Source organism: Cynara cardunculus (genome assembly GCF_001531365.2).
Source record: "Cynara cardunculus var. scolymus isolate 2C chromosome LG 12, CcrdV1, whole genome shotgun sequence".
NCBI lineage: Eukaryota > Viridiplantae > Streptophyta > Magnoliopsida > Asterales > Asteraceae > Cynara > Cynara cardunculus.
In genome coordinates this window covers 7,183,001-7,201,123 of record NC_037539.1, presented here as the reverse complement: position 1 = coordinate 7,201,123, position 18,123 = coordinate 7,183,001, and the positions used below count along the sequence as shown (strand labels likewise).

The window sequence follows — 18,123 nt, the reverse complement described above, 5'->3', positions numbered from 1 at the left end:
TATATATATATATATATATATATATATATATATATATATATATATATTCCTTCCATCTTATGTGGAGGAATCGACCTGCAACGACCTAAAATTGGTATCTATCGAAACATATCAAGAAAATGAGGCAAAAAAGAATAATATATCTGGTAGGAAATATGTAATGGAGTACTGGGACTTAATTTTGTATTGTATTCAAGGGTGGTGTCTGATTGGTTTGAACTTGGCTTTAAAGATCAAAAGTACTTGGGGATCTCAAGTTCAAATCCAAAGAGGAATAAAAATCCCTTTGTGGTGACTCCTAGCTATCTGCAAAGCAAGTGGTTGCACTGAGATTAGTCGGCTCGCATAGCGAGTTGGATATCCAGATTAATAAAAAAAAAGTTTCTTTATAATACAAATAGTTTTTATTCTTGTCATTTTGTATGTAAGCTCTTCATTATAATACAGCCTACTGGCTATTTTCTCAATCAATACAAAATACTTTCTGCCATTGTTGAATACTTAATTTCATAATTGATTACTTGTTTAGATTGATTTGTAGAACTATCGCGAAGGTTATAAATAATTTTATAATGTATTTTTATAAGATAATGTAATTTTATTTATATTAAAACACATTTTTAAAGTGCATTTGAGTGATCCAATTGTAAATTTTATAATGTATTAAAAATATATATCATTAAAAAAAATCTTATTTTTTAATGTCGGGACCGGTTAGGACCGGGACCGAGACCGGCGGCCCATAACTGGTTATGAAGTACCTTGACCGATCATACCATTTTCGACCGGGACCGGTTATGAGAAAGCTTGGGACCGGCCCGGCCCGGGACCGGTTTTTGGCCATCACTACCCATGAAATTTTAAGGCGAATAATGTCGTTACAAGTTTAAACACAGGGCATGAAATTAATGGAGATGCTTTTAATGATAATCACATGACAGGAATAAGAATCAAATACGATGCAAGCATTGTGGCAAATTCCGTTAAGAGAACCAACTATGTAGCATCTACACCGAGAATTTAGGTATTGTATATGTCATTAGTGTGATTCTTTGTAGGGTTAACCATATTCTAAAACATGCAAAAAGATCATATGATAAATGAGATTTCGAGTAAGTGTTTCCATAATCTTCTTCTGCCCGAAGAAATTCGAGATGTGAGTAAAACTCAAATTGGAGAAGAATATGGTCATTGGGTTCCTAACGCTTAGTACTTGTAGTACATTTTTTATATTATGTAGATAATTTGCTGTCAAGATGAATATTCTCAACCAGCAATCGAAGCTGTATGCATTATATGAACTAAGCAACCGTCCGAGATCATTCAATACACAAACTGCTAAATTTATTCAAGTGACCCACAAACGACGAAACCCTTCTGGCCCAAACCTAGACACTCTAAGATCTTTTTCAAACCTACTCTTGTTTCGAGTCAAGAGATAGATAAACGAAGTAATCCTTTTAAGTTTGTTTAACGTCCCCCTTTTGTGAGAAAACAAGATTGACAAAGTAGGAATATTACGAGAAATATTGTATATGACCTGATATTTACTTGTAGAGCTGGATGTTATTCAATATAGGTTTAAACTCGATGGTTTAACTCAGTTAACGTTGACTAATTCTAACATTTGGTCCAGGGCTTGTGTAGCAACGTACGGTATGAGTAGTATTATGACAAATTACAAGAATTATACGTGGTAAATTAACTAGAGTATTGGTCATGACGTCCAAGTTTGTCTCTAAAATCCATGTCCAAGTTGACTAACATGTATGATACGACCATAAATGTTACGTTGAAGTCAAGAAAAGAAAAAATGGAATATAACGAAGGATAAAAGAAGAATAGAATGAAGAATGAAGAATGAGAATGAGAATGCATCGGCAAGGAGGGAAACTGGAAAAGTAAGAGAATGAGATACTTGTTGTTAGAATAAGGGGTTGTTTGGCAATTGTTGAATGGTTTGATACAAAATGATTAAGTGGTCAGAATGATTAAAAGACTCTCATGATATAGTGTAAAATGAAATTAGGGCTCTTAATGGTTTAAGAGAGATCCATGATACAAAATCATTTAGAGGATTTTAGAACCACTAGAAGAGTACTCGCGCAATGCAGCGAGACAAATCTCGATTTTAATGTTCTATTTTATTATTTGTCCCTGTCGATGTTATAATACGATTTTATGTGTTTTTAAAAAAGAAATAATGATTTTATTTTTTAATAAAATATAAATTTGAAGATATCATAAGAATTTGAAAAAAAAAATATCAATGTTATATCAAATCAACTATTTAAAAGTTCTCACTTTTTAAGTAATTTTTTTAATTTATTCTTTTATTGTAATTTAATTTAAGTTTAATAATGAAATAATTTATTTTTGGTTTAATATTATAAATTTTATAAGGATAATAATTAAGTATTCTGTTAGAATTCAATGATTATCCTAATTATATTTTAGAATTTTTATATTTAAAATTAGATGTTTATCATGTTTATGATTATGTTTATCTGTAGTTAGTTACACGGATTTATATATGGAGCTTTAATAAGTTGTACTTACGCACAATCTACTTGCAATCTTGAGTTTTAAGTAATATGCATTAAAAAAACAGTACTTTTACGCATAAAAAATGGTTTTTTAAGAATTTTTGTCAAATACTTTATAATATAGTATAAGAGGCAGACTTTTTAAATAACAAACATGCCCTAATTTTTGTCATGGTCATCTTAAAGAAGTCACGGAGTTTCAAAAGTGATGCACATGTCAATGATATTTTTTAAAATAACAAGGGTGAGAATCGTAACTAAGTAAATAGTGTAGGGGGTAAAATGAAAAATTCCAAAGAATAAACATGGTGAGCGCATACAGAAAAATGCAGCCCTAGATGCCGCAGCGGCGAGCGTGTATATAAATAGAGGAGCAATGGAAAGCTAAAAGCGGCCGTCTTTCCCCAAATGTTATGGGCTCTTCTAACGTATGGTCGATTTTCTAGAATCTTCCAATCTCCATTTCATTTCCTATCTTTCTTCTTCTGGTTTCTTCTAGAAAGTTGATTAAGGATGGGAAAGTATATTGAGATTTTGGATGCGTTTAGAATTGCTTGCAGGGTTCATTCGCACTGTCCGCAGACTGCTCGGATGTACTATCATCCACCGGCGGACAACCATGCGAAGACGGTCAACGGCGGCAACGGTGGTGGTTGTGGTGGCGGTGGCGGTGGCGGTGGTGCGTTGTCCAGTAAGATGGGCTTCACCAACCCTTCTGACGTTATTCTTTATTCCGTTGTTTGATTTAGAAACAGAAAACAAAGGAATAGTGTTGTTTTTGGTTGCGTTGCAGATTTGATTTTGAATGAATTCCGTCATTTACGTCAGAATCCTACTTTTATTTATTTATTATTTATTTATTTATTTAAATATGATGTATTTTTATATGGATTAAAAGATGTGGTTCAACGAAAAGCTTAAAAAACTATACAACTTTAATTATTTTCTGGATTTAAAGAAATCGATTACCCAAATTTGAATGTTATAATCGCTCGTTAAAATAAATGGATCTCTTACTGAATGCTAACTTAATAAGTGTTTGATGGGTCATTTTATCTTTTTGGATGGATACGATGAGAATCGGAAATCTTACCCATTAAGAGTGATGATAAGTGATGAGGATGACGACTCTTAAAGTGTTGGTGTTACTAGACAAATTGTTGCATGCACTGTCGCTTTAATGAATTACAGTCTTTCTGGTAAGATAGGTGAAAGTGATACTTTTACGGGTAAATGCTTATCGAATAAGCATTTAGATAAATAGCTTTTTAGAACATGTCTAACAGATATTTTAAAATTAAAAGTCAATAATAATCTTGAAAAGAAATTTATGTTTCTATGTTTTGAGGATTACAATATAAATTTTATATTATTAAAATATTTAATGTAATTCATAGAATATTATTTCTCTTCCGTAACAATTTAAAATCTTGAGGATTCTCTGTGGCAGAATGGAATAAATTATTTCTTTTTTCCTAATAAATTATTATTGAAGAGTTTTTTAAATTTAAAGAATTTCACGATTTTAGAGATTTTGAGGCTGTTATTTTGCTTGAGAAAAGTTTAGAAAAAGTTTAAGTAACTTTCCAATTAGTTTGGACTTTTTTAGAGTTGAATTGATTTTGAATGATTAAATCTTTTAATTTTTATTTTATTTTAAAAAAACATTAAATTTTCTCATTTTTAATGACTATAAGAGTACTTGCGTAATGCAGCGAGACATATCTCGATTTTAATATTCTATTTTATTATTTGTCTCTGTCGATGCTATAATACGATTTTATGTGTTTTTAAGAAAGCAATAATGATTTTATTTTTGAATAAAATATAAATTTGAAGATATCATAAAAATTTTAAAAAGAATATGTCAATGTTAATATCAAATCAACTATTTAAAAGTTTTCATTTTTTATGTAATTTCTTTAATTTATTTTTTATTATAATTTAATTTCAGTTTAATAATAAAATAAATTTATTTTTGGTTTAATAATATAACATTTTATAAATATAATAATTAAGTATTTTGTTATAACTTAATGATTATCCTAATTATATTTTAGATTTTTTATATTTAAAATGAGATATTTATTATGTATTTGATTATGTTTATCTGTAGTTAGTTACACGAATTCAAATATGGAGCTTTAATAAGTTGTATTTATGCACAATCTACTTGCAATCTTGAGTTTTAAGTAATATGCATTAATAAACAGTACTTTACGTATAAAAAGTGGTTTTTAAAAGTTTTTGTCAAATGTTTTATAATATAGTATAGATTAAGTTATTGAACATTTTTTTAATAAATAAATTATTAGATTTTTAGAAATTAGTTACTTATACAATATTCTTTTAACCCAAAAAACTATTTGTAACCTGTTAAAAAAACTTTAAAGTAAAAACTCTTAAAAACTCTTAAAAACCATTTTTTATGCATGAAGTACTGTATATTGATGTATATTACTTAAAATTCAAGATTACAAATAAATTATGTATAAATACAACTTATTAAAGCTCCAAGTTTGAATTCATGTAATTAATTGCGGATAAACATAATCAAATAGAAGATAAACATTTTATTTTAAAATATAAAAAATATAAAATATAATAAGGATAATTATCGAGTTTTAACAAAATATTTAATTATTATCTTTATAAGAAAATTATATTATTAAACCAAATACAAATTACTTCGTTATTGAACCTAAATTAAATTATAATAAAAAATTGAATTAAAAAATTACACAAAAAATTTGAATTTTCAATAGTTAATATGATACTAATATCAATGTATTTTTGTCAAATTTTTATGATATATCTTCAAATTTATATTTTATTCAAAAATAAAAACATTATTGCTTTTTCAAAATCACATAAGAACATATATAACATCGACTGAGATAAAGAACAAAAGAAAATATTAAAATCAAGATGTATCTCGCTGCATTGCGCGAGTACCATTCTAGTTTTATTTAAATGTATGCATGATGGTTTAATTTAATTATTTTACGCAATTGCTTTATAATTATTGGTTTATTTCATTCAGATTTTGTTTAAAATGTTTCAAATATATTGTAATTTTGATTAAATACTTTAATTAAGAAATATCATGGGTATTTTTGTAAATAACAAATTGAATATTTATTTATTATTTTGTGAAAATATTTGATGGAATAAATTAAAAGGAGAAGCGTAGAACATGGAAGGATGGGGTTCACATGTTTATCGATGATATTATCGCTATTTTTCAATGTCCTTCAATAATTTTGGGTGCATCAATCGGTCCATATGGCGTCTTTGTCCAAAATAGGATGTCAAATGGCTGGTCCCTAATTAACAACCATCTTCTCAATATCAGTTTGTAGCTTGTTTTACATGTTTTTTTTTATTAAGACGTATTTTATAGTTAAGAAAAATAAATAATATACAGATAAGGTGCGTAGGTATGGGAATGGCCTCCGATCCGTCGGGGAACCCGGTCCACCCGTCCCGGTCGGGGACGGGGATTCCCCGCTAAATCGGGGATGGGGACGGGGATCCCCGTTTGTCTCAAACTGGGGATGGGGACGGGGGACAGGTATCGTACTCCCCGCCCCGTCCCGTACCGTACCCGTTATGTATATTAATTAATAAATTATATATATATACATATATTATTTATTTCAACTAAAACAGTAATTCATAATTTCATGTTTCCTATTTTCTAAATAGGTTTATAATCTAAAATTGTTATTATTTGGATGTTAATATGTAATATTTTGGATGTGAGTCAAATACAATTACTCGATATGGTTATATATTACTCAATATTTTTTGGTACATGTGACTTTTAAGTTTTTTTTTGGTTTTAGGTTATTAATTCTTATATGATGTTGTGGTTTTTTTGTATTAAATTAAATTCATTTTGGTTTTAGGTTTATTGAAAATGTTTTGAGATTTAAACATGTATGATCTTTCACATATTTAATTTAAAATAAGTTACATAAACGGGGGAAAAAATCTCCGTTCCCCACTGGGGATGGGAATGGGGATGTGATTATATTCCCGGCGGGGATGGGGACGAGGAGGTGGATAAAGATAAGTAATTGGGGACGGAGACAGGGATTGAGGTCCCCGCCCCATTCCCATGCCTAAAGGTGTGAGTCTTTGTAACATCTCGCTTGAGCAATCCCCAAATTACCAATTTTATAAAATCTCCAATAAAATATAATTTATTGATTATTGGGACCAAAATTGATCCTAATTATTCTAAAAGTTTTGTCAAAGCAATCGGGGCCAAGGATGAAAATTTTGAAAATGCTGCTGAAACGACTTAAGTCTGGAGCAAGACCAGAGGCGATGAATTGGTCCAGAGGCAGGCGATGAACCAGAGGTTGCTGAAATGACTAAGTCTGGAAAAAGACCAGAGGCGATGAATTGGTCCAGAGGCGATGAAGGTCCAGAGGCGATGAAGGTCCAGAGACCATGAAGGACCAAAGGCAATGAATTGGTCCAGATGCGATGAAAATGGACCAACCCTTTTGAAACACACAGATATGGGCATAACATTAATTAACCTCAAAATATGGGATATTAATTTTCTAGAAAAACTTCGAAATATCCGTTCTATTTTAGTGATAAAACCACCCAAAACACAATTCCAAACCGGATATAACGGATTTTTACTTACAACCCGAATTAAGTAGCAAAAGAATACGGGACATATTTATAACCGGAATAAGACTATATATAAGCTACACTTACTACAACTATGAGATACGGTAATAAACTACTATTTACCAAAAGCAAGATCGAAATCTTCAAGTTCCCCGATAAATCTTCGAGTCAGACAACGGGTTCTTGCTTTTTATCCGTCTTCTTTCATGAGAGAGGTTGTCACTTAAATGGTAAGCCAACGCTTAGTGAGTTAAATAGTTAAGTATTACATATCAATATCGCACATGTTTATAAACATACATAATAAACTCTAATCAATAAAAGAGTTCAAGACATCATCCAGATGCAAACTGAGACTTACAAGAAACCGAGTGAACAATTACGTACCGGATGCTAAGATCATAGGATTCCATATTCAAATCACCATACTATACCATACCATTGATGCTCAATACAACAAGGAGACAGGATCAACGACCAAATATATTCAGCAACGTTAGAATACCAATAAAAATCAAGAACCAAGAGATCGAATCGGTAAACATAACGAGGACAGTGCATCACCCCGTCTTTCACCTCCCGGGCTCATGCCAAGGTCTGAATCAAAACCGTACATTACGGGAAACCTCTCATTGCCCGTCTTTCTCTACCGGGTATGTGCCAAGGTTCCGTACTCATTGCTCTTCCTCCTCTTCGAGCAATGAGTATTCACAACCGCAGAAAGTCACACCCGTCCAACCCGGGATCTTGACTTCGCCATAAATTTCCGGTGTACCACACGAAGTAGTACCCGTACTATGGCGTACAATTCAAGGAACAAAACAACGAGTCCGGATCCAGAAAGCAAACCGATGTACCGAGTTAGTAATAAAGAATCGACTCAAGAGACAGAATCAAAGACAAATCAAGATCGTGTGACTCCATTCAAGACCAAAAACATTCATATGAAAATATATATGTTCAAATCAATATGTAACAATTAACTATATAACTCACCGGACAACCGTATAATACCGAAAAGYTYYAAAATRAGCTCASAAAGAAAGTCCAAGCTACCACACTTAGATTGCTTCCAAAGCATCAAAATATGTCCTAATTGCCCCCTGGAGTAGATGCACAAAATCTCATAAGCAACCAATATAAGAAACCCATGATATACACATATCCTATTTGAACACTTTACCTAAATTTCTATGTACAGCTGCTGCATGCAGAACTATTTTGCCCATTTTAAACTCGGATTCATGCCTTGATCATAAAATAAGAAATAAACTAAACTCAATTATCTAACTAAAGAAATTGGTCTCACCTCATTTGGATTTTGCTACGATTTTATACAGATTTTTAAAGTCTGCACACTTTCAATGCATTCTTAAGTCGAAATTCTCATTTTTCATACATTTTTCTCAAACCATTTCGATTCCAAAATATTTCAACTTCTGAATCTCAACTTAATATAACATATTTGACATAAACAACCAAAATCCAACATTTATTTTATCATTTATATCATCTCCCAAATCATTGACTTAATCAAGTCAAAGTTCATATGATGAACTTGAATAAATCTTGATAATCTCTTGAATCTAATGACCATTTCATGTCATAAACACTAAAATGCATTCATTTTATACACTTAAGATCAAACCCATATGAAACCCTAACTCTATCTTAACATGCAATCCATCTTAACATGCAATCCATATAACAAGAATGTCAACGAAGAACAAGTACAAAGAATGGATTATACCTTACTTGATGATCAAATCCTTCAAAGATCTTGTAGTTCTTCTTTGATTTGAGTTGAATCGAGCCTATGTGTGTGAAAATCGCACCTCTAGTGTGTGTGTGAGTTCTGGACTTACATGACATGAAAAATGGACAAAAAATCCAATTTATAATGCTAAAACTCGAGTTGGGCCGGATTGGCCCGGCTAGATACCCATTTTGACCATCAACACTTAAATTATTCATAATTTTTCGCTCGGACCTCCGTTTTCTATGAGATTTTCGCCTACACGTTCATAAAGAGATAATCTATAACATCCAACAAAAATATTCCAGAAAATATCTCCCAAAAAATCTATTTTACGTATCTATTTGACGTGATATTTTCCAAATCCTCTAATATATTCTTAAGAAAAATATAATTCTAAAACTTCAGACCCAAACTCCCACTAAATCATAAGTTCTCTTTAACCCAATAATTAAATATACTAAACAAATAATTGGGCATATTAGAAATTGGATGTTACAGTCTTCCATCCAAATGCGTGAAAGTTTTGAGAGGAAATAGTCTCTCCAACCAAGACTAGACACGTACATATTGCCCCAGAGGATATAGATGAGACTAGATTAGCGTAAATTGTCTCGAAGTGTCTAGTCCCTGGAGTTATACATTTTCGCTTTTATATCTGGTGAAAGTATGAAAAATCTGATTAGATTACTCTTTAAAATAACATTGAAGATATAACAAAGATTCCAACATATATTAAGGAGAAATATCCAAAGTCTAACTTATGTGAGACTGTAACACAAAGGTTTGGTTCATAAACTAAAGCCCATAAGTTTTTGTTTCTGAAACGAGTCACGTGTTTTGTACATCGTTGTTTCCATCCAATGATAGTGAGAACATCGTACCACATGATTCGATAGCTATCGTAGAAGGGACTTCACATATTCAATGACACTACATTATCAAAAGGGTATAGGAAATATTATTGGCAGAAAAGATGCAGAAAAAAAACCCAGGTAGAGAGAAAAAAGAAAGAACGGGTTTTGGATATTATTTTATTCAAAAAGGCCAACGACGCATGCGTTTGGGGACTTGTTTGGTTAGAAAGAGAAAGTCTTCAACCTAGCTTGACCGAAAGCAGAGTACGTGCCTAAAATGAAACGCATGATTGGATTTACAGTTAAAATGAAAATGGAAATATATGATGCATTGGTTTAGAAAATATAATCTTTTTAAATCAATAAACTTATAGATTTTTTTTATTAATCTAGATATCCAACATGCTATTGCTAAGCGAGGCAACTAATCCCAGAACGTTTATCCGCTTCGTGGGTAGGCTGGAGTCACCAAATTTGAACCTCCATGGTCACAAGAGAATTTTTATTTCTCCTTGTATTTTAAATATGACAAAATGGACAAGTGTATCATCAAAATAGTAATATCTTCGAACGGTATTTTCTTTGTTATTTTTTGATTTGGTAAAAATTAATATATTAAATATGATTAGAAAATCGTCTTTAGATTGGAAAGGGGAAAATCAGTGTGGGACAAAACTAATATCTAGTACGTTTTTTCCTGAAATACTACAAATGGTGTCAAAGCTAAGTTACCGGACTGTTGCGCCAACGAGAATGTTGAGATTGTAAGGTCTCATATCGGTTATGTAGGGGAACGAAGGTTGACTTATAAGGAACTGAATACTCCTCTATCAAATGTGTTTTAAAATCGTGAGTCCTAAAACGGACAAATGTTACATATACTTTCAGTCATGTGGTTTGTTAAAAATTGTTATTTTCGTTTATTTGTTTTTTAAAATTAAGGTTTTTGTTCCTACGGTTTTCCTATGATATATAATTCACTTTTTCCTGTTCCTCATGTTTAACGGTAAATTACTAACGAAGTTAGACTCAAGGATGAAAACAACAATAAATTACAAATCATACAGATAAAAAACATAATTTTGAAAACACGAGGACTAAAGTAGCAATTTTTAACAAGCTACAAGGACTAAGATCGTAGTTTGCTGGATTTTCTTATAAACTTTTTTGGAGAAATATCCAACTCCCAACTGGGGTTACCGGAGAAATGGCTTTGCCGTCGGCCACCACAACAACTCTTTTCCGACCACCGCCAACTTCACATCTACCGCCTTCATCATCACCCTTCTTTCTTCCTCTCTCATCTTCAAAACCCCGATTTCGATGCTCAGCGAGTACGTTTACATCATCCCAACAGGTACCCAATTCTACTTCCTTCTTCTATTTATGATTCCTCCCTTGTCTTTGTTTCAAACTTTCATTCTGTTGATGCAGAAGAACGAAGCAGAATTGGAAAACAAGAAATACGACTTATTGAAAGCTGTTCAAGACACTCAACGTGGACTCGTCACTACCCCTAATCAACGCTCTGAAATTGAGGAGTCCTTGGTAGGTCTCTTGGATTTACTCTTCATTCATCAATGGCGGATTCATATTAATTTCGTACTTACGTAGTATAATTGTGGAAGGAATGGGGTTTTGTAGGTGGATTTGGAGAGTTTTGAAGTGGGTAATGAAGCAATTGATTTGGGGACGTTGGATGGAACATGGCGATTGCAGTATACATCTGCCTCTGATGTTCTTGTTCTTCTTGATTCTTCCTCCAGACTTCCTTTTTTTCAGGTTTTGGTTTGCTTCAATCATCCTTTCCTCTTTGTTCTTGTGTAATTTTAGAAAATTGCAGGTCCCCTATGTTGCTTGTTGATTAATTGTAATGCCAATCAGATTGGTATCATATGCTAGATTTTCTCTATGTTACATTGTTATCATTGGTTCATATGTGTGATAATATGTAGAACCCCATTCGAGTACTGTATATTTAGTAGAAATGGTCGAACACTAACCGATGTTGTGTAACATTCTCGTCCATCCGAATCAGATATAGTCCACTTTATCCACGTCTGGACTCAGGGTTTTAAAACGCCTTATATTATAAGGCAACTCTTGTTCCCCTCCCCTTGCCAACGGAGGCTTAGACGGGCAAAGAAGGTTCCAGAGTGTCAAGAAGGGGCTAGACGGGCACATATTGTCCCAAAGTTATACTATTTGAAACACCCTATGGGCTATGGCTCCATGAAATTTGCAACCATTGACAATGCATATAAACCATCCCAAACAAGACTAGTATGTTCCATCCGGAGTTGGGATGCACACAGACTTGACCTCTACTCCAAAGAGTAGAGCAGTTGTTTCCGTTTGGCTTGATACATATAGTTTATGGTGACAGTGCCTTTAACATGAGTCATTTCGACTTTCGTCATGTTGTGATTCCCATAGTGTTCGGAAAATGAAATGTTGTTGTTTCCGTTGCATAGAGCTAGCAGCTGACTTGCCTCACTTGTGTTATAATGAATAGGTTGGCCAAATATTTCAAAAGTTTGAATGTAAGGGTGAAGATGATGGAGGCTACGTCCGCAATGTTGTTCGTTGGAGTATTCCCAGCTTGTTAGAGGTACACTTTTTTGGTTTTTGATTTTATATGATACCCGCATAATTAAATCTTTTCGTATAAGAATTTGCTTGTAGTTTTAGCCAAAATATGGAGGTAAAGGGTATTGATGAGAAAGTGAATAATGCAGACTCCTGGATGATTAAAAGAATTTAGGGGCCGACGGGCCGTTTACCAAAACGCTTACCTGGTAACTTACCTTACCTTACCGGGTAAGATTGTAGTACATCAAAATGGTATCATATACAACAATTTACCCGGTAAGCACTTAACGGGTAAGACTCCATCCTTGTCGTCGTTCTTACCTGGTAAGAATCTCGGCCCTTGCCATGTTCATGTGCTAAGGTAAATTACCCCGAAATCACTTACTGGGTAAGCATTTAGAAAAAAAAATGTAGAGAAGTATAAATTAGGCGAAAAAGAAGCTAAGGAAGTTGTAAGAAAAGATGATGGCAAATGCATATGAAGAGTTGTACAAAAGATGTGTAAGTTAGTATCATAGATGAGAACCAAAGACTTAGGGGCCATTTTCTCACCCAAATAGGGTACGTGCTAACCAGGTAAGAATGTTGTCTAGGTTAGCACTAATCACTGACCGAGTAAGAGTCCCTCCATTAGCTTACCAGCTCAGCATCTCAGTCAGCATCATGGACGGTAAGAGGGGTTTGGTAAACAGCAAGGGTTGTGACGTAGTTATTGAGGCCCAGGGAGGATCTGGTGGAATATCCCATCTGCCTTGGGTTCAATCCTAGGCGTCTACAACAATTGTGGCCACTGAGTTTATCAGGGCTGATGATGTCTTACAGTCGCAATTTCCCGGAATTAGTTTGGGACACCCTTCCAAAAAAAACATCTCTGGCAAGAGGCGGTAAGCAGGTAGTAAATATACGTCGCCCTAAATATACCATCGACACTTGCTTTTTACAGGAGAATGAAGGTGCCACCCTTCTTGTTTCTGCAAAATTTTCTATCGTGTCCCGGCGTAACATCTTCCTTCAGTTTGAAAAGGTCGGTTAATTTTTCTCCACATACCGTAGAAATAGCATTCCGTATCAATTGGTACCATTTTTCGTTGAATGGCAGATAGCTCTTCAAAATATAAACATCAGTGAAGAATTGCAAGCTCTCATAGCCCCGGCATTGCTGCCACGGTCTTTTTTAACACTACAGGTAAACTTCTCACAAACAAGCCCATCGAACACATATTCTTCGCCTTATTTCAAATGGACCATCAAACCTGTATATGTATATATATGTGTGTGTGTGTGTGGGGGTGCGGGTGTGTGTAGGAACCTCCACCCTCTCTATAGGCGCCCTTATAGATGGGCTCAAAGGGGTTCCACATATCTTCATATGGTATCAAAGTCGAGGTCTACCACACACTCTTTCGCCTCACTTTTGGGGGAAACCGTCTAGCCTCCGTTTGAGGGAGAGGGGGTGTTTAGTTCTACATCGGCTAGATGCATACCATTAAACATGTATATATTTAGGAACCTCCGCTCTTTCTATAAGAGAACTTTTAGGATGCGTTTGGTACACAAGACAGAACAGGGATTATGTAGAACAGGCGTGTTCCACCAACAGCCCATGGAACAAAGTACCAATATAACCTCGAAACAAAACCTAATTCTCTTCTAAAATATCAAAAATGTCTTCCTCTTTACATTTTATTTATTGTATTTTATGCTTCTCAAAATATTCACTTTATACCGTTTCTATATTTTGGTTGATTTATGTAATTTATTAAATATTTAATAATAATAAAATAATATAGAAAATGTTTAAAAAAGAAATTGGAAACTACATGAACTTTTTATTTTGGTGTCACTTTAATCTTCTTAACTATAACTTTCTAATAATATATTTTGTTATAAAAATATTTATTTTATTATAAATTAATAATTTACATAAACTAATCAAAATATATAAAAGATATAAATAACTCATTAGGTGTAAATTGGTTATTTTGTATGTTTTGTCCAGTCCAATTCTATCTTACGAAACGTTGATCAACTGTCCTGTCATGTCCTGCGTGCATGGATACCAAACGCACCCTTAGAGATAGATTCAAAGGGGTTTCACATATTGTCACAAATTCGTCTTAACTTGTTAGTTTATCGGATTGTTTGATGTACTGTATCGTTTTTAGGTCTTGCAAGCAATTCGTACATTTAAAGCGCAAGTTCCAGTGAATAATACGAGCCCAGGAAGGTACGCTCCTCTAGATTATTACAAACCGTAAACCTTTTTTAAACGTTTTAAAGATGTGTATTTCATTAAACTTGCATGATTTACATACGTAGCTAAGAATGATGTTTCAGGCGTTCCGTGGGAGGACTTTACTACCTCTCGTATCTCGACCGGAATATGCTTGTGGGTCGAGCTGTAGGGGGTGGTGGTGTATTCGTGTTTACTCGAGCTCAAAACATCGTGTAAGTTAGCAATCCGACTCCAAAAATCGAGCTAGTACGGTGCATCAAGGGGGTCAGGAGTTGCTATACATGCACTTAAAAAAAGTTAAACGTTGGATACAGTTATGGATTTCTAAAGAAAAGTATGTATCCATTTTTTTTGTTTATCGAGAAAATAAATTAACTAAACGAATATTTTTTTTATTAATAAATTACGTATTTCAGTTTATAGATGATGGTAATTTCTGTTTTGATTAAACTAGAAGGGTATTTGTACAATGTAGCGAGACACATCTTCATTTTAACGTTTCGTTTTATCTTTTGTCTCTGTTGATGTATAATACGGTTTATGTGGTTTTGATAAAAATAATGTTTTTACTTTTGAATAAAAACAAATTTGAAGATATCATAAAATTTTGAAAATATATATCGATATTAATATTAAATTAACTATTTAAAAGTTCTCGTATTTTACAATTTCATTAATTCAATTTTTTATTATAATTTAATTTAAGTCTAATAGCGAAGTAATTTATTTTTGGCTTAACAATATAATTTTTATAAAGATAATGATTCCGTTAGAACTCAATGATTATTCTAATTATATTTTTAGATTTTTTATATATAAAATAATATGTTTATCCTGTATTTGATAATATTTACATGCAGGGTCGTTCTTGGGGGAGGGCGGGCCGAACGTACGCCCAAGGCCCATAAAAGGGGCCCAATTTTTTTTAATATATATATATATCATAATAGTTCAAAAACATTAGTAAATACATGACACATAAAAAATTTAGTATCTAATATAACAAGAAAATATTTTGGAACTAAATTAACTATTAAAGACTCAAACATGTATGAATTAAATATATTGGAGAAAAAAATACCTAAAGAGGTTAATCTGTCGTTTATTATATAATATTATTTCATGTTTTTCTAAGTTTTTTTTAATCTAAAACTGACATCTAAAACTACTTACTTCGAAAACCTTGATATATTCTACATAATTTATCTTTCATCGACTCTTTTGATTGTTCCATTCTCGCGTGAATTCTATTTTTATATTGGTATATGATAGATTTTCTTGTTATTAGCTAACAATCCCATCTTTTGAAAAAAATACCAACAATATAAGACAGTACAACTTATATCTATATTTAGAATAATAAAACTAGAATTGTTTTTTCATAGTTGTTCTTTATTATCTAATATTTAGTGTATAAATCTTATGTACTATTTTATCTCTAAAAGAAGAATAAGATCTCAAACTATCACCAACATGAGTTTTTTAATTTATATAATCGATGATTCCAGAAAAAATTGTTTTAACCTTAATCGTATGTTCTTGAGTCTTCTTTTACGTAGAAAAATAGAGGAAAATAATGAGGGAAGAAAAATATTTTGTTATCGAGATTTTTTTAGGGAAAGAAAAAAAATTATATCAAAATTTATTTTTATTTCATTATTTTTCGTTTCTCTCTCTTCTCTATTAAAAACATAAACAAAAAACTTTATTTTTTTTCTTTTCTTTTATTTTTCTTTTCCTTTCTCATTCTTTTCTTTCATTCCGAAATTCGAAAACATTATATAAAAGTTTAAAATAATGTTAATCTTCTCAAATTCGAAAACATATATCTAAAAGTTTAAAACAATATTAATCTTCTTAAATTCGAAAACATAATATAAAAGTTTAAAATGGTATTAATCTTCTCAGATTCAAAAACATGATAAAAGTTTTAAATGGTATTAATCTTCCCAAATTCGAAAACATAATATAAAAGTTTAAAATGGTATTAAAAACATTAAAATGAGATGACATAGAAAACCAACATATTTACATTGATTTACATTGTGTCACTTGGAAATCAGAAGAATCAACTTTGTGACCCCAACTAATGTCATTCGATGTACCAAAAGTATATCATAAGATGTTTTTTATGACGAAACAAATCAACGATACTACAAAAAAATGTTATAGTGGATAATATTAATTTTGAAATGAGTATTGGTTGATTTTGCGTCCAGAAATACTCGGGAAAACGGTTTTATATGAATTCAATGTTATTTCTGATTATAAAAACTTGAAAAAATATCATTCTTATCAAGGGCCCTTTTTTACATCTCGCCCAGGGCCTAAAAATTGTCAGGAACGGACCTGTTTACATGCGGTTAGTTATATGAATTCAAAAATGAAACTTTAATAAATTATATTTACATATAATTTATTTATAATATTGAATTTTAAGTAATATGCATCAATAAACAATATTTTATACATAAAAAATATATTTTAAAATTTTTTGTCAAATACCTTAGAATATTATACATAAATAAATTTATGAGTATAGAAATAAATTTATGAGTATCGGTGAGAAAGATAAATAACCGAGAATATATATATAGTAGTGAGGAAAGCGTGTGCATCTTTGAAAAGGAAAATGAAGCGATAATAAGAGATGACGTGTCAATAATAACTGGAAATTTCTTCTTCATTTCATGGCCATATACTTTAACGGATAACAAAATCCTCGGCATCGGGTCTAAAACCTATACTCGTTGCCTCCTCACTACCCAATCGGGAAGTTAATAATGACATCTACGGCGATATTCTCCGCCGCCACGGCCATCAATTTACCCCCTTCGACGGTGAAGAATCGTGTGATGTCTCCCTTGTTATGTGCTTGTGCTTCTGATCGTTCTCTGACACTTAGAAGCGTCAACAACAAGAAGAGATCGAATCTGCTTCCGTGTATCAAAGCAGCAGCGGCATCGGATTCCACGGCGATCGTGGACGGTCCCACGCTGGCCTCCACTTCAGAAGAAGAAGAAATTCCGGCTAAGATCGGAGCTAGGGTTAGGGTTAAGGTGCCGTTGAAGGTTTATCATGTACCTAAGGTGCCCGAAGTAGAGTTGAACGGGAAGGAAGGGAAAGTCAAAGAGTACGTCGCCGTTTGGAAAGGGAAACACATTTCGGCTACTTCCCCTTACAAGATTGAGTTCTTTGAGAAACTTGAAGGGCGTGGCGATAAACCTGTGAAGTTCTTCGTGCATCTTAAGGAAGAGGAGTTTGAGTATATTGACTGATTCATGATTTTTGATTGATTGAAAACCTATTCAACATCTGATTTCATATTATTAATACCATATCATATTATATCATATCTCATGAGTGTCACTCCTTATCTTTCAGTTGTACAATCTTCTACTTTTGGTATTATGGATGTATATATTTGCAAGATTTCTCAATTCTTGTTTGCCAATGATATAACAAAGGCACCATTCTTGATTA

General features: G+C 32.5%; 2 protein-coding genes across 3 annotated transcripts; both read left to right on the top strand.

Moving 5' to 3' along the window:
• The first annotated feature begins 10,989 nt into the window (after window positions 1-10,989).
• Window positions 10,990-15,084, top strand: LOC112522994 (probable plastid-lipid-associated protein 10, chloroplastic). 2 transcript variants are annotated; one of them, XM_025132384.1, is made up of 8 exons: window positions 10,990-11,169; window positions 11,247-11,360; window positions 11,457-11,594; window positions 12,328-12,423; window positions 13,348-13,428; window positions 13,504-13,590; window positions 14,570-14,631; window positions 14,742-15,075. In XM_025132384.1, the coding sequence occupies exons 1-8, from the start codon at window positions 11,020-11,022 to the stop codon at window positions 14,854-14,856; spliced, it is 843 nt and encodes a 280-aa protein (XP_024988152.1). In that variant the 5' UTR covers window positions 10,990-11,019; the 3' UTR covers window positions 14,857-15,075. The 2 variants fall into 2 exon arrangements, with proteins under 2 accessions (XP_024988152.1, XP_024988153.1); XM_025132385.1 differs by having other exon boundaries at window positions 11,002-11,169; window positions 11,250-11,360; window positions 14,742-15,084.
• Window positions 15,085-17,269: 2,185 nt separating this feature from the next.
• On the top strand, window positions 17,270-18,123 carry LOC112522947 (ferredoxin-thioredoxin reductase, variable chain-like). Its single transcript, XM_025132307.1, has one exon. The coding sequence runs from the start codon at window positions 17,424-17,426 to the stop codon at window positions 17,916-17,918; it is 495 nt and encodes a 164-aa protein (XP_024988075.1). The 5' UTR covers window positions 17,270-17,423; the 3' UTR covers window positions 17,919-18,123.